The sequence below is a fragment of the Eutrigla gurnardus genome, assembly GCF_963514095.1.
Source record: "Eutrigla gurnardus genome assembly, chromosome: 1".
Lineage (NCBI taxonomy): Eukaryota > Metazoa > Chordata > Actinopteri > Perciformes > Triglidae > Eutrigla > Eutrigla gurnardus.
Window position 1 is genome coordinate 7,866,169 of NC_139915.1, and position 20,852 is coordinate 7,887,020.

Consider the following 20,852-nt stretch of genomic DNA (forward strand, 5'->3'; position numbering starts at 1 on the left):
ATTTCAAGGAGAACTCTATATTCATTTTGTGAAACATTATAATTTCACCTCCTCTACATTTCACAAGGAGGTTTGGGGTTTTTACTCCACTACATTCATCTGATGACTATACATTTGTGTACATTTGTATTTAGTAGTGATGCTGGACAACATGCTACATTAAAAGGCGTTTTTCAGGTTAATGCATCAATAATTTAACACCTCGAAAACTCAGAGCGAGTATATTTAACTACTTCTGCTTTAAAATACCCAAAGGAATGTTTGAATGCTATTTTTATTAGAATCATTTTACAGTATTGTGGTGTTTGGTACTTTAATGCAAACTATTTACTACTGACTGCTTTTAAATATCCTATTATTTGAAACTCAAAGACTTTCACAATATTTGTTTGACATTCATGTTTATTGATTATATTGTTCACACATGAAGACTTTGATAAGCATCAGCTGATTTGAGTCAGATATTACAGCTTACAGAAAATTCTGCATATCTACTGTATTCAAATGCTGCTATAAATGTAAATGTAGCATTAATATAATATATATATATAATAATATAAAGTAATGATGAGGATCACTCTGCTGCATGAATTATTTTACTTTTGATGACTGAAGTATAAATAATTATTTTACATGATTTTACAGTTTCTCACATGGTCTTTAAGAAGTAGATCCAGTAACATGTTCTCAAAACACTCCATTACAAGTAAAAGTCCTGAATCAAAAGATTACTTGAGTATTCTCAGCAAAAGTAACAAAAGTAAAGTTACTCACTATGCAGACTATTATTATAAAACATTCAGTTAGGCTACATGATGCCATCATTTAATTCCAGAAAATAACCCAGTCTCCTCAGAGAGTGTCACACTACAGCTTTGAGAAACGTCAGAAGTCTTGCGTGAGAGCGAATATAAAATCTCACGATTAACTGCGAGACTTGAGTATCTCTAAAAATTTTGGCCGGTCTAAAGAGCGACATCCGATGGGGGGGATTTACACTCGGAGATGCACGAGTCAAGGTAACAAGAAACGCCAGACACTCATGACAGACGCATGCTGCGGCGCATGTGACGCGGTTGACAGGCCGACAGAAGTTGAGTCGCTCGTCAAACAGTCTCGTCTCCACTCTTGACATCCTCGCACGCGCTCACTCTGATGTTTACCTGACGTGACGCTTCGCACGAGCTGCGCACTTCGCGAGCGGATTTCATTCTCTTCTGGCCGCCTCTGCGCACCAGACTCTCTCCGCGTGCTGACTTTGCGCTCGCGGGCTGTCCTCTTTTGTTGTGGATGCCATGACAGGGGCGTAATCTCATGCGCACTTTCTAAAAAAGCCTCTCGTGCTCGGTGATGCGCTGGAGGAGGGGGGGACGCTGCTGATGCGGAGGCAGGCTGAGGATGCGGGGGCGGCCACGCTGCAGTTTGACTGACAGGCTTGTTGTTATTAAGCGAGGACGAAGCGTTAACAAAGTGCTGTCAGGGTGACACGTTCAGGAACAGATGGAACAGGCAGCCAAACGTGTAACACGGCATAAGGAAAATCCCAAAGTCCCTCAGCTTTATGTAGTGAGTAATGCATCGCAAAACTATAGTGGTCTGTTGGTACTTAATGACTTCAATGTAACGTGCAAACGGGGATTCGTCGTTTCGGACAGCAACACCATCTCAAACCGGATAGCTGCAACAATCTGTAGGCAGTTAAAGTGAAGTTAACGGTATTCGTTTGCATTTTTCTGAAAGTTTTTATGATATTGTGCGAGATTAAATGGACTCAATTTGACGAAGAAATTCCCATAAATGTAACAAGGATTTTTAGAAATGTATGTCAAATTTCTCCCAGTGCAACCCCACCCACTGACCACGTGCTTGAGTAGCCCATATAAAGCCTGTACATGTTTGTTTAACCACATTATTTTGTTCTGTAAATTCTGTCTCCCTCTAAATACGTTTTCAGAGCCTTAATAACATTTAATTTCATACGTTTTTGTATAAAATGTCAAATTTAAAGATATTTTATCTAAAGACCATGAAAATCGGCCTTCAAATCCCAGAATGAAAGTCTTCTTGACATCATTAAAAACCCAATATGCACACGGTAGCTACAACCTATTGTATTGCAGGTTATTGCAAATTGAAATCTAAATTGCAATAAACATTTAAACATTTGCAAAAGAGATTTTAAAATAACTCCTTGTGTTTTATTGCACAATTTGTCCATTTTCTTTTTTTTTTTAGATAAACTTGAGATCCTCCAGTTTAGTATGTAAATTAAATGCAATGGTTGACATGAATGCCTATAATCAATGTAGTATTTTATTTATATTGAATCAAATGACAACATATCTTTAGGCGCATGGCGAGACCCCATCAGTTGAAGAAATTCAAGCACCCCACGATGAGAAGATCAACATAGACTATCTTTCAACAAGCTTGTTTCCATGTGCAGTTGGAGCCTCTAAACTAAGCTTGACTAAGGAGAATTTACTTCTGTATACATTTTAAATATTTTATATATATATATACAGTTCTCTCCCATTGATGGATTTCGTTGCTGAATAGAGGATAAGTTATTTGAGGAATAGTTAATGACATAATAACTTAAGAGTGGTTGAAGATTATCCTGCTTTCTATGTGATCTCATCACTTCTAATGTTAATAGATGTTACATAGAGGGTGCTTTCAAGGGAGGGATCACTGCGCAGGTTTCTATTATTGTGACATCTCTCGGGATGGCAGGCGTATCTAGCGCCAGCTTCACTTAGCCCGGCAGGGAGAGCTGGCGGGAGGCTTCGGTTTGAAAGATAAATGCTGTGAAGGTTCAGCGGAAGCAAGTGCACAGTTTGAAAAACGCTGCAGAGCCGAGTGAACGAGAGGCAGGGTGTAATACGACGGGCTAATTGTGTTTCAAATTGGGTCTTTGAGCGCACAATGGGGAATGGGATTGTTCTGAGCTCCCCAATGAAGCACCCAAGGATGAGAAAGTTGTCAGATTTGTAGGTCAGGCTGCAGAGGCTGTCGTTAGGCAGACTTGCTCACAGCTCGAGATGTCTCAGCGGTTTGATACTGAGCTATATCTGATGGTTTGTTTCAGTTTGTAGTCAGCAGCACCCTGTGCTGTTTTTCTACTTTCATATTGTCATGTTTTTTTTTTGCAGATGCACTGTCAGAGTGTTATCCCTTTCTGTTTCTAAACTCCCTTCACCTTCGTAGTTGGCTCCTTCTCTTTCTTCTTACAGTGTGACATGTTGAGTTAAAATCTTAATTGATTTCACAGTGTTGGAGGGAATTGCAGGAGGGTACCCTAGTCCCATCTGGAGCTTATCAGAGCCTGACCCGGTTTCAGTGTAGCGCGTAGCTCCGCTGGGACCTGTTCCTTCCACGCTGCTGACAAAGGGAAGAAGGCCATCCTCGCCCAGCGCGACATACCCCAACATAACCTGAGACGAGCACGGTCTGATCCCGCCTCGCACCGCCTGCTCTAGAACTAAAAGTTGCTTACAGTACAATTTCCCCCTCGTTCTCTCATTGTAGGTCACTTGGTCTTCCTTCCTCCATTTTGGAAATTGCTTCCGGCGATATTTTGCCCTACAAAAAATAATTATCTTATCTCCCTAATTCCCAATTATTATGCACAAGCTTATTTAAGAAAATGGATTAGATTTTCTCTTTTTTTGTTGGCTGCAACAGCAATGAATTTGATTGCAACACTCCTCTCCTGCAGTGAGGGGGTCCTCCACTTGGATGAACTGGGGGAGGAGAGAGCACCGCGAGGCTGTCATGTAAGCCGTCTCCTCTGGGGCCACCTCTCGGTGCGTGCTGCTTCCTGCCTCAGGTAGAAGCCTCGATGCGTCTGCTGCCGAGGCGTCAGGCTGCTCACTCTCCTCTCCCTTCCGCTGACAAGACAACGGCTCCACTCTCACAGCACTGAAATGGAGAAGGTAAGTTGTTTTGTTTCAGTGTTGTTTTCCCATCTTGATCTTGACTCAGCTAGTATTTATTTTTGTGCAGCTGTTTCTGAGTTTGCTCCGTGGATCCTGTGATTGAACCTCCCCCCCCTTAAGGACATTTTGGGCCTTTCTGTGAAGACTTGGCAAGCTTCCCATGTTTGTGTTGCTCTCTGCCCACATTAAGAGACATGCTAGATATTAGAGATAGCCCTGCGAGTGCCTTTGGACAAGGATTAAGGTTTTACCACATTTGGCCCAGAGGCGTTGTTTGCTGCTCCTAAATTGGTCGGGTCAACTTCAGAGGACAAATATCCCCACAGGGATTAATAACATATTACTTAAAATAGCTGCAATGTGCATCGTCTTCACAAGGTGTCTGTAGACAGCATGCATGCTCTATAATTTATTTTATTTTAACAGATTTCATGCTCTTTTCTTTTAAAAGTTCACATACATCATAATGTTTAAATGCTGATGGTTGGAATTAAATCACGATGCCCCGAGCACAGTTTGAGTTTCACTCATATTCCTCTGAAAGCCATTCGCCAGCATGAGACCGGACAACAGCCGATACGTGTGAAGGAAGTGTGATTTAGCCCAAAGTAAAGTGGCAAGACAAATGTTTTTGACATATGCCACCGGGGTGTTTTCTTCTATATGTGTGTGTGTGTGTGTTTGTGTGTGTGTGTGTGTGTGTGTGTGTGTGTGTGTGTGTGTGTGTGTGTATTTGAAACACAAGGAATGTTTTTCTTGGTGTGTGTCTTTCAGAGCTGCTCAGAGTGCTCAGTGCCAACACTTGCACAGAGCCTGTGTACACTCTGCAACAAGTGGTTGTGTTACCAGTGCACAGATGTGCACCAGCATCAAAGAGCCCCGAGCACTTCCCAGTACACAGACATGCACCAGCAGCAGAGGCCCAGTGCCACCCAGTGTCCCGACCTGCACCAGAGAGGCTCCCTGCCTCCGACTGCACAAGGTAAGATATTCACATATCTCAAGACTTTGTTACCTCTGATTTCCAGGTCGGCATGGCAGATTATCTGTCACCACAAAGCCCGTCTTGGCTTCTTTCTTTCCCTCTCGTGCTCTGTTTGTTTGTTAATCACGTCTCTGTACAAACCATCCCAATGAATAATGCACAACAGTGGCGATGGTTGATGTCACCTGGAGATATTTGTGTTTTATTACACCTCTCTTTAACACGTGGCCCAGATTCTCACATGATTTTCATTTTTGCTAATATTAGTGCGTTGCTATTTAAAGACCCTTGAGTGTGCCTTGCAGCTTTGTTGCGAGCTGCTTTTTGCAGGTCTGCGTCGCACAAGTTGTCAAACTATAAAGAAAGAAAAACCCTGGACACTGTTTTTGTGTTGTGGGAGAGTAACTGTTTGTACTGTGAATAAAAGGGCTGTGTGACTGCGCTGACAGACAGGATGTGGTCAGTCAGATCAGGTTGATGCACATGGGGTGATGCTCGGCTCCTCACCACAGAGAGATGTGATGATGTGCTGGCAAGAGGGGGTTGGCTGAGGTGAGCTGGCCAGCAGAGAGCAGCAGGGCTGCGTTCATTAGCCGCATCCAGCTATTGTTAGATAGACGTTTGGGCCAACAGTTTCTGCGGTGACCTAGAAACGTGTGAGGAATAATTTTGGAGTGTGTGCATTATTATGCGTATGTGTGTGGTCGGTGCATCAAAAGGCAGATTGGACAGCATTGAAATAGTATTCACTTATATCTCAACACTGGCTTGTGCAACCTCAACTTGCAACCGAGTGCAGAGGAGAGAGGTAGGCCAGTGTTTTTATGGTGCACAGTTTACCTTTAACCCACTGTCCCACTTCTATAACGTTTCACAGACTGCTCATACTAAGAAAAGCTACATGGATCTAAAGATGGAACAAGTGTGTTGCTTTCGTCCTCAAGATGACTGTTGAATAAGAAAGTTGAAACCACTCTCCTGTCTGTGTGGAAGAAGCAAAGGCCAGCAGCCAGTTAGCTTAGTTTAGCATAATGACAGGAAACAGTTAGGCAACAAAGTCCCCCTCGGGAGCTCACTATATAACATACTAATCGTATTCCTTTAATTCTTATCAACTTAAGTTGTTGTTTTTTGGGGGGCTATGTCTTATGTCAAAATATTACTGAACATAATATATTAAAAAAAACAGTGAAGCCTGTTGTTTTTGTTTTGTTTTGTTTTTTCTTTGCTCTCGAAAATTAGATACAATGTATTTGATGGAAACCAGCGCTTTAACAAAATATTAAAAGGCTCCAGCTGTGACTCCTACTTTTGTAGCCATCTGTTGTTATTATGAGTTTTGCACCTACAGATGATTAAAATGCAGATTTATATCCAAACCTATCGTCCAATTTATCAAATAAATTCTAAATGAAATTGAATAAATAGATGTACTGACTTCTACATTATTAAAATCCCAGGTAGTTAGTTAGTGTTGGTGTTTGTTCTCTCTAGATACTACGTGCACACACTGACTGTCTTCCTTTAACTTGTTGTGTGGTTGATGTGTTTGTTACTCCACCCCCCCCTCCCTCCCCCCTCCGTCTGTCTGTCTTTTAGGCCCGGGGTCGTATCCTTGCTCCCTCCTCATGTGCCACTCTCACAGACAGGAGCCCTTGGAGCTGTTTTGTGAGTCATGTGACCTTCTGTGCTGTAGCAGCTGTCACCTGTCCTCCCACAAAAACCACAGGTCAGTCCTCAGATACACAGCACAAGGACACCGCAGAGGAGGGCTAACCGCAGGTTAAAAACTTCCTCCGAACAACAACTCTCTTTAACTGCCTTGTCACTTTTATCATCTGTATCTGCATACACTACCCTTGGCTCGCCTAATACCTATTGAGTATTCACGCGCTTTGGTTTTCTACAGTACAGTAGCTGCCTCTAAGGTCACCTGCATAATGTCTTCCCCCCGAGGGGAAACTATTGTCATTATGGTGTTCTTCATGCCCGGAGAATAAATTAGTGAACTTTTCTGCCTGGTGGATGCTGTGATCTCTGGTGTGTTCAGGGTGGTGCAGATTGGGAAGGCCCTGCAGGATCAGCAGTGGCTGTTTGAGAGCCTGATGGTGCAGGTGGACGAGCGGAGGTCCGCTGTGGAGAACAACGCCAAGCAGATAGAGGACAGGTTAGTGTAGAGTCATAATCGTAGTCCCGAGTCTCAATAATTTAACCCCCGTGAAATTTAGCAAGCTATTTCCCCCCTTTCTGTCTTCGTAGACTTCATGGAGTAAAGATTGCACACAGGAAGGCAGAGAACCAGATTAAAATGGCAAAGATGATTATGATGAACGAGCTTAACAAACGAGCCAACCTATTAATAGAGCAACTGGAGGTAATTACTTTCTTTTTCTTTCTTTCTTATCGCTCAGCCCGCCGTGAATCCGCATGCAAAGAATCAGTAAATGCTGCGATGTAATCAGTCTTGAAAGCAAGCAAACGTGGACCCATAATAATCTGTCAAAGCTGCTTAAGTAATCTCAGGAGCTATCTGTCCAAAAAAAATAAGACATACAGTTAGCCCACAGTCCAGCCATAACTCCTGGTAATTACTTGATGCATTTTTGCAGAAAATCTCAGAGGACTTCCAGCAGCGTCTGGAAGACCAGCTGCAGGGGGCGATAGAGATATGTGGCCAGTTGGACCACGTTCAGAAGTTCATCACCTGGGCAACGACTCACCACTGCAGAGGCCCGGTGCTCTTCAGCAGGGCTCTGGTAGGCTGACAGGCCAGGCAACGGACACTCTTATTGTAACACACAGTCCTGAGGAAGTAGTAATTCATTGCTGATGCTTTCTGCCCCTTTTGTATTTGAAGGGCAACTGCACCCATTATATGCCTGAAGTGTGTTAGTCACAGGAAGTACTATTCAGCTGGGTTTCTAGCTTTGGTACAGTAAGCCTGAGAAAGTAGCTGGAGTTGCATCACCAGGATGTTCCAGCTTGGGCTTGGGAAAGCAGGTGTAATGAACTGGGAGTGTGAAGTTTGAACGATGCATTTAGCAGACAGGGAGGGTTTAAAAAAAGACAAGTTGTTGGATCTCTTGGCCTCAAATTTGACTATTATTTTGCAAGTCTTTTGCAATGCTTGTAACTTTATGGAAGTGCAATACTAAACACCCTACATACTCTTTTTATGTTATATTTGATGTTTTTTATTGTAGGATTTAACCCAAGTGCTCTAAAGCTCCCGATGCATATTTGTGTTGTTGCTGCTTGCTTTAGCCATTTGATTCTCTGCTGCTTTTCTTCCAGCATTCTGTTTTTCCTTAACAGAATATCTTTACTTCCTTCAGGTTTCTCTCCAGATGCAGCAGCTGCTCGACTCATCACTCCACTCAGACTCCTGCAGTCCGGTCAGAATCAAATTCAACTGGGATGCTAGTTACTGGACGAAGCAGATTTCCTCTCTAGGTATGTTACAGTGGGTGGATTACAGATTTACAAAGACATTCTCATCATCCAGAATGAGGTTTAAACTGAAAACAAGCTCACAATTGTTAATGCATTAGAATAAAAGGATAGTTTTTGCAGGATTCAATGTACTTCCATCAATATTTTTTGCAAAAATGTGATACATTCTCATGCCAAAGAACTTTCCACAGCATAGCTGCATCATTTTGTTGATCAGAGTTGTTAACATAATGTTGCTCTTGCAGGCCAGCTGACTGTTGAAGGGGGAAACTGCACGTATCCTCAGGGCTTGGCCTGCTCCAGTATTCTGAGGCCTCAGCCCATCACCTGCTTGGCGCTGCCGTCCGTGTGCCACAGAGGACGAGAACCAGGCTGTGGGTACCAGAACTGCTGCGAGCCCCAAATGTGTTGCCTCCACGGCATTCCTCCTCAGCCAGATCTCTCCAGTCTGGAAAAAAGCCAGCTGGAATCCACACTTTATAACTCCAGCTGTGTTCAGCCCGACCTCATCTCTACCTCCCTGCACCAAAGCCAGCAGCTCCAGAGGTGCTGGGACCCAGAGAGCTCGTCGCAATGTCCTCCCCCTTCGTCCCCTGTCCAAATCGTGGGACCCATCCAGCTCAACTGCAGTCGAGGACCTACATCCCAGCCGTTAGCTGCCACCTCTCAGGCCCCGTCTCAAACTAAATCGTATCTCTATTGCCAACAGCAGAGAGAAGTTCTTCCAGACAGCCAGGCTCAGTCAAGTGCGGGCCACAGCAGGCCAGGCCCACGTCAGAGGAAGCTGTTGACCAGCACGTATTTGCAGCAGGATGTCAGCCACGCAGCCGTGGACAGAGACGTGATGTCTGAAGACACCTGGGGGGAGAGGTGCAGAGTGGAGGAGGCTCGTGGACAAATGGCAGGGGTCGAAAGCAGAGAACTGCTGGAGGTGGAGCACCATGTTGCTCCTGCAGCAGAGCTGAGAACGGAGCTGCAGAGAAACAGACCTGCATCGATGCTCAGAGACCTCAGAGATGGCAAGGTGAGAGATTAACTAGCCCCCGACTAGTGCTGCATATCGCAATGTCTTTTTTAGAAAAGCATAAGTTAGTTTGTGTATTTGTTTGCGATCAACATCAGCTACCTTGAGAACACAATGTGGCACGGGGTCAGTCTTCCTTTTTTAGTTTCACATATGCTTCTGCAAAGTTTATACGTCCACAACATACTTTGAATCCACCTCACAACTCACAACATTTTAACCACACCACACTGTCTATACATCCCACTCAGAGCACACAGTTAGAGTGCGGCCTGTTTCCTATTATGCACATGCTCAGAAAAACACAAAAGACAAAAGCAGCAACGCCTAATAATTAAAAAAAAGCACATTATTGAGTGACAGTCACACCAAAAGCCAGTAGGAAAATGTTTTAGTTACTGGAAGTGATTATTTTCTATTTCTAATTAGATTCTAGTTAGCTGCAGCACTCAGTTTTAATTCATATCTGTAAAGGACTGAAACTAGGGGTGCTTTACTTTAATGCCAGAATGATCACTTCCCACAGTTGACAGCTCGGCCGAAAACAGATGGTGCAACACAATGTGCTCCTGCTTTCATGATGGATGATAGGGAAACAAAAAGCTGCTCTGACATTAAAAGATGAGCTGTTGGTTACAATGTATCTGAAATACAGGAGAGCACCGTCCATAATCGCACTCGATGCCAGAAGTTTGCCTATAGACACATAATTACCTCGCCAAAAATTCCCAGCGTGCACGTTTACCAACACAGAAATGAATGATTTTCTTTGCGTTTTCAAGTCGCGCAGCACCTGAAAACGACATAAAACCGCTTGGGCGTCATTTATGTACTTAACCTGTCATTAATAAGTCGCTGAGGGAATAGAGGGAGCCGCCAGTTTGATTTCAGTTCTGGTTTGCACTCCTATCGTACCAGAGAGAAGGATTATAAGCTAGTTTTCTCCTCAGTCTAAATCCTGCCTACGTCTCCCAGGGGGCATGGATGAGGTTAGTGTTTTAAGCACATGCTCAGTGTCAGCGTGGCCTGAATATGCATGATGGTACGTTTAAAAAAGAGGAGAGAGGGACTTGTTCAAAAAGAACCTAAATGATTTGTCAGCCCTCCTGATTCCATTAGCTGAAGACACAACTGCATTGGTGAAATTGTAATAGAAGAGAGATGGAGGGAGTGTTAAGTAAGTGATTTGCTGTCCTGGTTTAATCAAATGGCCACACTGCACCCCTGGTAGTGAATTTACATATTATAATTAGCGTTGTACCCAAACCTTTCATTGCCTGTGCTGTAACAGTGATATATGCTGCTGTGTGGGCCATTCTCCATGTTTGTAAGGATTGAGTTGAGTGTCTGTGTGTGTGTGTGTGTGTGTGTGTGTGTGTGTGTGTGTGTGTGTGTGTGTGTGTGTGTGCACGCGTGCTCTTGTGTGACACTCAAGGTTGTTTCCACTGCACACACATCCCACTCCTTTTCTCTCCTGTCTGTTGTTAATGACATGAACAGGGGCATCTGTGCATGTAATGCAGCTTGAAAACCTGCTCAGTTTTGCATGTTTGTGTTCCTGACAGAGATCCACATCCCTGGAGGTGCCGGTGACAGCCCACGATTGTGTGCCTGACGTGCAGAGCAGCAGGCTCAGCCCTAGTTTAGTGTGCACGAGGAGGGAGCGACGTTCCCAGAGCATCCCCGCAGAACTGGCGACCCGATCCACCAGCCCTCATGCTGAAAGGCCCACAGGATGCGCTCACAGCCTGCAGGCAGGAGCTGCAACTAAGGTAACCCCGCATCAGAATATAATCACACACGGGGATGAAGTGCAGCTCGGCTGTCAGATCGAATGGAGGTGATCACAGTTGTTGTGTGCCCTTTGTACATGGGAGTTCTGGCTGTGCAAAGGAACGGTAATAACAGAGCAGTTTTCTCCTGTCATACACAGTTCCACTGAAAAGTGAATATATAACTCTGGTTTAGGGCTCCAACCCTAACCCTAACTATTATTTTCATTAATGAGTAATCTGCCTATTATCGACTTGATTATTCGCTGAATTGTTTTCCCTATAAAGTGTCAGAAAATAATGTAACTCCAGAGTAACATCCTCAGATTGCTCGTTCATTCAAAATGTCCCATTTTACAGATTAAAGTCTGTTCCCAGGTATGAAATCTGATAAATTACCTCAAGTGACGTCACTTAGGCACCATTAAGAGAATGTCGTAGTCATTTCTTCCAACCAATTTCGACAATATTACAATTTTAACATTGTATGTTTGTTCTCAGCATGTCAGCATGGATCCCAAACAGAGGAGAGCTTCAGATGGGGTGCTTTATGTTGTCAAGGAAACGTCGTCTGACACGGGGCCCCCCAGAGGCCACCGGTCTCCTCTACTGTCCTACAAGACAGAACCCGGTGCTGGAAAATACTACTTATTTACCATATGATTATTTTTCATGTCCTGAAATAAACAAAATAAAAAGTTTGTGAATGCATGCTCATTGTATTTCTCTTTTTTTTTTAGATCATTCTTTTACTTGTTTAAACGAAGAAATTGATTACGAGGCGAAGGGGAAACTCAACGTGTCAAGAAATGGCCACAGCAGGTGTGTGAAACATCAGTCAAACATCTGTCCATGCACAAATCATGAAAATAAGGCTGCATCACTCTTTCTCCACTTGCCTCTAAAGCAACAGAGACGTTCAGAAGGACTCGGGGAGGCCCAGGGTGCCAGTGGTTTGCTTAGAGCGTCTCAAAATCCTCGTGTCTCAGCTCCCCCCACATGGACGCCGGCAGAGCGACCCTTTACCTTCCAGCGGGACGGAGAGGAAGGACACACTCCTGCAGCAGAGAGCCTGGCGTGATGCCACACCTGAGGTTTGGCTCATTTCATTGCATACGGTAGAGGAAAGGGGATCCTATAAAAGCATTTTTCATGGTCATAGTCATTGTTTTTACATGATAAATATTAAGAATTATGATACGTTAACAGATTCCTATATATACATGAACAGATAGCTTATTATAAAATGCAATAATTGAAGTAAACTGGTGTCCTTTTTAATTCATAGAATATATCCATGCAATTATCCATGAAGGTAATGTGACATAATCTTTTTATATCACCTTGTTTTGAGTCATTTATTTAATACATCTTAGAAATTAAAAGAGATTTTAGTTACCATGCTGTTAAAATTCAGGTGCATGCTTTAATTCAGCAAATACATGTAATACAATTTGATAAAAGCAAGACCTTTCCTCTCCTAATGTGTTGTAAACACAGGGGATAGCTGGAGGCTCTGAGACCACGAGGACCATCCACTCACTCACAGCGCCGCCATATGTACAGCGTCAGAACCGTACTCGGTCTCCCGCCCTCCCGTCCACCAGTGAGTTTGACAGGATCAGCTCCCGTAAGGCAACCATACTTTCATCAGCTGACCCTGAACGTGTGCTGCAGAGTTACACTACAGTGGGTGGAGACCCTGACTCTGATCCCAGATCAGTCTCAGTTGTTTCTCAGGCTGATCCAGACTCACAGCTAGACTCGGACGCATCACCAGATTCTGACCCAAACGGGGAGTCTTCATCTGAGAATGAATGTGTGGCTGAGGAGGAATCGTTGGCTGCAGGAGAGATGGGCCTCTGTGGTGAAACTGACATCTTAGGGGAGTCAGAGCCAAGTCTTGAATATGAGGCAGACCCAGAATCAGATGCAGGAGGGGGATCAGAGGATGGCCAAGTGCTGGATGCCGATGCGGAATCGGGCGATGCTGAAACCGAGTCAGACGTCCAGCCTGACTACGATATTAGTTGCCAGGCTGAGACTGACTCTGACGTCGCATCCGATCAGCCTCAAGACTCTCAGGGCTCTGTGGAGTCTGAGCTCGGCGTGGAATCTGAACCGGAACTCACGAACGACGAACCACAGCCACTCCGCTCTGACCTGGAGGAAGAGTCCCACATCGGCGCCGCTCCGGGGCCTCTCCTGATGGCGAACGCCGACGCCCAAAGAGCCGCAGAGGAAGTGCAGCCCGACCCGGACGCTGCGGAGATGGAGAGCGAGGACTTCTGTGCTGTGTGTCTGATTGGAGGGGACCTTCTGTGCTGCGACCGCTGTCCAAAGGTTTTTCACCTGTCCTGCCACATCCCGTCTCTGCTAAGCTTCCCCTCGTAAGCTTCTTATACCAAAACCTGAAATCCATCCCGTATATTCCCCGTTACATCCTGTCGAACTCCTCTGTTGGAGCTGTTATTCCTGTTTCCTGTCCCGTTCAGAGGTGACTGGGTGTGCAGCCTGTGCAGAGACGTCATGCAGCCAGAGGTCGAGTACGACTGTGAGAATGAGAGGATTTCTGAAGAACACACACATGGACTGCCTGCATGTGACCAGAGAGTAGGTCATTTTATTAGCTGTGTTTATGATCATAATAATAATAATAGTGATGGCTGGTGGTTTTCTGTGACTTTCTTTTCCTGCATCGACAACAATTTTTTTTTTCTGTTTGGTCATGTTTGTAGAAATGTGAGCGCTTGACTCTCCTGATCCTGAGTAACGTCCTGAGTGCTCCCTTCCACGAGCCCGTCAGTCCACTTGTGAGTCATCACCCTTTTATTACAGAAAACGCCAACTCATTTCACGTAATCTCATTTATTTTTCATTATACTTCCAGGAAATAGTGGCATCATGAAGAGTGTCCCTCATTGTTTTGGCATACATAAACATGCTAAGTGCTGTTTCCTTCCTGTTGGATTCATTTCCCTGCTTATTTGCTAAGCTGATTTAAAAGACATATTTGAAGGTATTCATGTACGCGACACATGAACGATACAAAATCGTTTGGTGCCACATTTGTCACAATGATACATAATGCAAAGTGTGGAAAATGTATTTGATGCATTTCAAATGCAGAAAGAATGATCAGGTAATTAAATTGAATGAGTCACAGTGTAAAAACGTATCTAAAACGTTGTTAAAAGGCTCTTCTGTTCCCTGCAGGCTCGTCACTACTACCAGATCATTAAGAGGCCTATGGATCTGTCCGTGATCAGGGCCAAACTCAACAAGAGGAACACCCGACATTATAACTCATCAGAACAGTTTGTTGCTGATGTCTCTCTCATGTTCCACAACTGTGCAAAGTTCAATTATGTAAGTTAAAAATGTAAATCCAGTATCTGTGTAGAAGTCTACAATTTGTCTGATACTCACAAAAGTACTTCACGAGCAGTGATCTGAGCTCTCTCTCTCCCACAGCCTGACTCTGAGGTGGCCCACGCAGGCCGGAGCCTCGAGGTGTTCTTCACCTCCAAGCTGAGGGAAGTTTTCCCAGACAGAGTCTTCCTCGCGGCCGAGGCCGACTCTGACAGCGACGAGTACGACGAGGCCTACAGGAGCGCTCAGAGTGGTTTCCCCTGGCCAGAGAGGAGAGAGCAGTCTCACAGGAAACGGAAGAGGAGACATTCTCTCAAGTCGAGGAGACAGCACTTCTAACCAGAGGTGAAAGTAGAACGACGGACGCAAACAAAGCTGTATTTGTGGGTCGTCATGCTGTTTTTATTTAGCAGCCTGTGGGGCCGTAACAGTGTTTCCATCCTGTAATCGATTTGTGTGGTTTGCAATAATACCACAGTGCTGCCATCCCATGGCAGCTGAACATACTGAAACATACTTCAAATATTTGAAGTGCTAACTAATCCCGGAGCGATGAATATCTCTGCAGACTGTTTAGAGAAGCAGAATGTGTAAAACCTGATTAGAAAATGTTTAATTTACACACTATATGCTACACATTTGGAGAAAACAAAGCAAACAGACGTTGTTGGGTTCCTTCTGCAGATTTAAAACATATATCCGTGAGATTATGCTGTAAATGTTACTGCTTCATGTTCTATTCTGGCCTTTGTTGAGTTGCTCTTGATGCATTAGAAAATGACATTTATTATTTAAATTAAGATTCCTAAAATCGCTTACCTGATGTTATATGCTATATTGAACAAAGAGGAGGCCGTAGTTGGATGTTTATTAATCTCACTTTGCATCTTTGTTAAGTGGATTTCTGTACTTTTTTTAGGTGAACATAACCGATTATTAACAGCACTTTGAAACTTTGATATGGGTAAATACTGTATTTACCATATTCGTAAATGCTCAATGTATTTATACATGTGTAACTGAATAGAACTTTATTTTACTATATTTGTCGATTTAATTACTAAATGATTGCAGGCAATTATCATAGGTATGATTATTGATATAAGTATGTCACTCAGTAGCTTTTTTTTAAAAGCACTAGAGAATTGATTTTGTCTTGATACAGAATGTGAGTTTAATTAATGCATTAAGTTTGTGTACATTATGTAAGCGTTCTGTTCCAGTCGTGGTTCACCAAAACCTTGTAGTCTTAATATCTCAGGCTGAATAAGAGTGTTAGGTATTGATATAATTAAAAATTAATCATTATTAGTAGAGGCACGCTGCTGAGAGATTTTATAAAACCTGCTGTTCTGCATTTCATGTTTCTGAATATTCTTTACTTACTTCCTGCAGCATAAGATAGATTTTACTTGAAATGATCTTTTTACTTGACATTGTTATCTGTGTACACTCCTGGATAATTGTCAAGAATAGTGAATATACAGTATATATAATGTTACTTCCTTTCAAATCAATAAATGTCATAATATTTCCTATTGTATGAGGGAAGACTGATAATCTATAGTCACTGTTTCAGGATAACATTCTGGTTCATTTCTCTTTTTTCACTGTAAAAGTCAATGATAAATCCACATATATTGGTATCAATAAAATGCATTCAAGAGAAAATACATGTTCCTATTATTTTCTATCTGTCGTTATTAATCATTATACGTAGGAGATGAACAAATAAGAAACAATTTTAACTTTTACAGCATCACAGTATTAATGTTTATCTACTGTATAAACACCAGCACTCGAAATTACAGACATTTAGTTGGACTTGTAGGTTTGGCAACACAATATTGTGATATTTTTCTGCTTCTTCCCTAGAAGCCACAGAAGCAAATTAAAATTTGATTTCACCTTTATTAAGTTTGGCAGGTGATAAAGTAGTTCAAATATGAAAACAGTCTCTGATTGAGATCCAAACTGTGTTTTGGAACTCAGTCTTTTTAAATACATCTACATTTAGTTCATGGTTAACAAATCAATGTTCAAAAACATTAGACTGACAACTTAAAGCCCGTAAACAACAAGCTGTTATATTGTGAGGCCATATACTATAATTCTTAACTTAACTTAACTGAGGAATCTCTGTTTCCAGGTGTGTTACACCGCTCTTTGATGTTTTAATGCACTTTCTCTACAGCCTGGTTGGAGGCCAAGGTAGGAACTCCCATCATACTGGAACAGTGATGGTAACCCAGACCTTAACCATCTATCAAACTGCCATGAGTGGCAGAGCTTTGATGGGCAGCAACCAGCCTGAGGGGCAGCAGCTCCTAGAAGACTGCTCCCGGGGCAAGAATATAAATTCAATATGATTTTTGGCAAGTTTACTAAGCCACCTGCAGCAATCCATATCTTCCATCTTTAATCTTTAATCTTTTTGACACTTGCCTCTCTTTGTCTTTTGTCTGCTAGTGTATCTCTTGGCCTTCGAAGCCTCTGTTTACAGCTCAACATGTTTTAGCCATTTTGCACTTCTGTCGAGGTTAAATTAGTTTGAATTAAACATCCAGTTAAGATCGCAAGATTCTCTATAAAATGCTGTTTGAAGCAGATTGTCTGGGAAGCATGAGAGAGAGAGAGAGAGAGAGAGAGAGAGAGAGAGAGAGAGAGAGAGAGAGAGAGAGAGAGAGATGCAACATGATGTTAACTGACTGCCTGGCTCTGAGGCGTTTTACCCAGGAGACACTGCTGGCTCCTGCCTCACATCACATGTGAGATCATGTGTTTTTTGTTTAAAGCAGAAGATAGTTAATTACATGTAAAACAATATTTTAATTGTGTCTCAAATGTAAGGGAAATAGTTCAAGTTTTTTTTAATGCCACAAAAATCCTTTCTGCAGGATTTCAGTGAAAATCTGTTTTAGATTTAGTCACACAGTAGAAGGGCGATCAATTTAATTTCTGGAGAAATGAGAGCTTTAAAGAATCCCTGATGCTGTTAAACTGAAATAAAAGCACCGCTTCAGTACAGATTGTCCAAGTTGCAGTTTGCAGTTGTTGAAATGAGCTGTAGTGGAAGATCACAGAAAGATGGACACTGGAATGCAATAGCGTTGATGATAAATCATTTGTAACCTTACATTATAACTGGTAAACTGTTGTCATGACCTCCAGGGCTCTAATGCTGCTGAGAGACAAACCCTCAGTTTACATCACGGCCTGATAAACTCACAGAGGAAAGAAACAGCAACATGAGTCCCAACTATTCAGCCAGTTTATTGATTAATGACACTTTTCCAGGTCGGAGGTCTAATACCGGGCTCTTTCAACAGACTCTGTGAACCGATGAGAAACAGAATTAAATTAATTTTGCCATTGAAATGTATGTGAAATGAATATCCATGATTAACTATCTTAAAAAGTACGACAGTTATTATTTGCAGTCATAATTATAAACTGGAGAAACAACACTAATCTACAAATACAGTTTTATGACCCCAATTTACAACTCCTACCCTGCACTCCTGTAGGGTGGCACCACACACACACACACACACACACACACACACACTACTTTATACTTTATGAAGATGAACTAACATGATTAATATGAAGATTGCTTCGACATGGTTTTGGATCTTCTGTTGACCTCCTTAGACTGATTCCTAGAGATATAATCCAGATCCGTGATTAAGTTTGTTGTCAGTTTCTATTTATATCACTGCCCCAGTGACTCTGGGAGCTGTGTTCTCTGGTGCAACAGCTCCCAACGGTCTCCCAAGGCAACGTGTTCCAAACGAAGGAGCAATGCAGATTGCATCCTTGCTGTGGGACCGTGGACCAACTCGTTACCCTTGCAGGTCTGTAAGAGGGTCAAGGGAGTTTGCCCATCCAGTCTACATGTGTTTTGTGGACTTGGAGAAAGCTTACCGTGTCCCTTGGTGAGTTATGGGAATAAGGGTTACTGGGGTCTTGCTACGAGTCATCCGGTGCTTGTAAAAACAAAGTGAGAGCAGTGTCTTTATAAAGTGAAACATGTTCCCTGTGGGTGTTGGCTGTGATGTGTGTCTGTGGTCACTTGTGAAACTACTGAGCATCGTTATGTAGCGAAAACAGAAGCAGCACTCAACTAATACAGTATTAGGATGTTTGTTTTTCTGTGGGTGTGATCTCAAGCGATTGCTTTTGCAAAAGACTGCCATGCAACACTGCAAAACTTTTTCATAATGACAGACTGATAATGGCTGCGTTTCCCAGATTCGTTAAGAAGCTCTTAAGAGCTAAGATATACTTAGGAGCGCTCTTAAGAAAGAAGGATGCGTTTCCCAGAGTCGCTCTTAGCTTAAGACGATCTTTCACTAAGAAGGAAACGTAAGATCGAGCTGACCCACTCTTAACAGCCTTCTTAGCGACCGTCCCCGCTGTCACTCCATCTTTCTTGCACACTGACTGGTCTGCTAGTCAGGAGTCCTGCAGGAGTCCGCTACTGGAAGTTGGGAGTTTGTTCTGCCTGGTTCACGTCAGCTAGAAGGATGTTAATATCAGAGATTTAATTTACATCAACGTTTGAATCGGTGTCCATGTGCGTGCGTGCGTGTGTATGTGTGTGTGTATGTGTGCTTGGTTATTAGACGCAGCCAGGATGTCTAAAAAAAGAAAAGTGGACATAAGAGACTTCTTTAGAAGTCAAAGTGTAAGTTACTCAAATGCGTTACACCCATCCCGCAACACCTTCACTGGCTCCCAATAAAGCAGCATATCCACTTCAAGATCATTTACAAAGCTCTCAATAATCTGATAAATAAAATGTGCTGGAGCACCTGCCCCTTTGCCCCTTGATGCCCAAAGTGCCCTTTTGTCAAAGTGATTTCCCCCCCCCCAAAGAGTGTGTGTGTGTGTGTGTGGCCCAAAATAATAATAAATAAAACAAAATAATAATAATTTAGATCTACCTTGGTCGGTCGTGCCCTCACTCTGCCGTCACTGCCCTGACGTGCCCAGACATGCCCTGCTGCTGAACGCTAAGCTACTGGAGACGGCCACTGCTCGTCTCGCGAAACCTCACTTTTTGACAGACAGGGAGTAAACAACTGGTCCGGTGAGTAGGTTTTGCAGCGGTATTCGTTTGTGCACGGTCTATTCTTGCAAGATGACTGACGAAGTGAAGTGAGCAATGAGCATCCTCTGTGTTGTCCAACTCTGCACACACACCTCTCACAAGTTATAGCCATTAACCACACACAGCGTGCTGTGGGGGAAAAGTATGTCGGGCTTTTGTTTTTTTTTTTAGTTTCTGTACGTTTCTCTTGTCACGGGCAAAGTGCATTAGAGAGATAATATGTGTTATTTTACTGTCAAGCTGTTTTTTCCTATGTTTCTAGAGGCAATGAGGCAAAGACTGTGTTATTTCACTAAAACTATGCGATATACATATTCACATAATTTTGAACTATTACAGTATAAATACAACAATAATAGAAGAATTAGAAATTTGATTTTCTCAACCTCTCATTTAACAAATTAATTGTGTGTGTGTGTGCGCGCGCGCACTGGCCATATATGAGGTGTGGACAATGACATGGTGTGTTGTGATTCCATGTTACATTCTTCATGAATATGGGTTTCTACCATTCAACCGGTTATATTGGAAGGTATGTTTCTGTATGGTGTTTCAAATTCGTGCTCCATGTGCCCCCTTTTAACTTTGAGCACCTGCCCCTCCAAAGGTCTCTGCACGGCCCTGGTGGGGGGCACCGGCCTCAGCAAAACATCGGTGTCACGGAGTGTGGCAGCTGTGACACCGATTCTCCTGCGCCATGCCCGGACCCACATAAAGATGCCCACCACACGGGACGAGGTCCGCCAGGTCCACCAAGGGTTCCACGCAGTGGCTGAGATCCCCCGGTGACCGGTGTGGTGGATGGCACCCTCATTGCATTCTCACATGTGTGTGCCTATATCCACGGGGGGTATACCGTATATGCGCTAATGGGCTTGATTACTACTTGGATACACCTGTTGGCACACACACACACACACACACACACACACACACACACACACACACACACACACACACACACACACACACACACAACAATGTCATTTCAAATGGTTCTCACTATCTATTTGTTACATATCCTCTTCAGCTGTTCTGGTGAGATCCCTGAGTTATCATTTTGATGGAGAGGAAATGCTTCCAGTGCCCGTATGTAAATATATTCATAAACCAGTAATATTGAATCAAAAGCTCGTTTTCAGTGTTTATCTTGCAGGCTGGATGACTGTAATAGAATTAAGGTTTGCAG

At 43.2% G+C, this 20,852-nt stretch overlaps 1 protein-coding gene across 1 annotated transcript; it reads left to right on the top strand.

Annotated features, from left to right (window-relative positions):
• The first annotated feature begins 972 nt into the window (after nucleotides 1-972).
• On the top strand, nucleotides 973-16,210 carry trim66 (tripartite motif containing 66). The gene is made up of 18 exons (XM_084014192.1): nucleotides 973-1,019; nucleotides 3,722-3,938; nucleotides 4,716-4,923; nucleotides 6,526-6,655; nucleotides 6,977-7,093; nucleotides 7,186-7,300; nucleotides 7,536-7,682; nucleotides 8,262-8,379; nucleotides 8,625-9,403; nucleotides 10,969-11,175; nucleotides 11,677-11,806; nucleotides 11,916-11,997; nucleotides 12,083-12,269; nucleotides 12,676-13,565; nucleotides 13,671-13,788; nucleotides 13,914-13,988; nucleotides 14,392-14,544; nucleotides 14,650-16,210. Exons 2-18 carry the CDS (start codon nucleotides 3,930-3,932, stop codon nucleotides 14,884-14,886), a joined length of 3,702 nt encoding a protein of 1,233 aa, XP_083870318.1. The 5' UTR covers nucleotides 973-1,019; nucleotides 3,722-3,929; the 3' UTR covers nucleotides 14,887-16,210.
• The last annotated feature ends 4,642 nt before the right edge of the window (nucleotides 16,211-20,852 follow it).

Excerpts from the sequence above, each read along its gene's own strand:
- trim66 (XM_084014192.1), top strand. Across the intron at positions 7,094-7,185 it reads GCCAAGCAGATAGAGGACAG|ACTTCATGGAGTAAAGATTG; the intron begins GTTAGTGTAGAG and ends CTGTCTTCGTAG. Across the intron at positions 11,176-11,676 it reads AGGCAGGAGCTGCAACTAAG|CATGTCAGCATGGATCCCAA; the intron begins GTAACCCCGCAT and ends GTTTGTTCTCAG.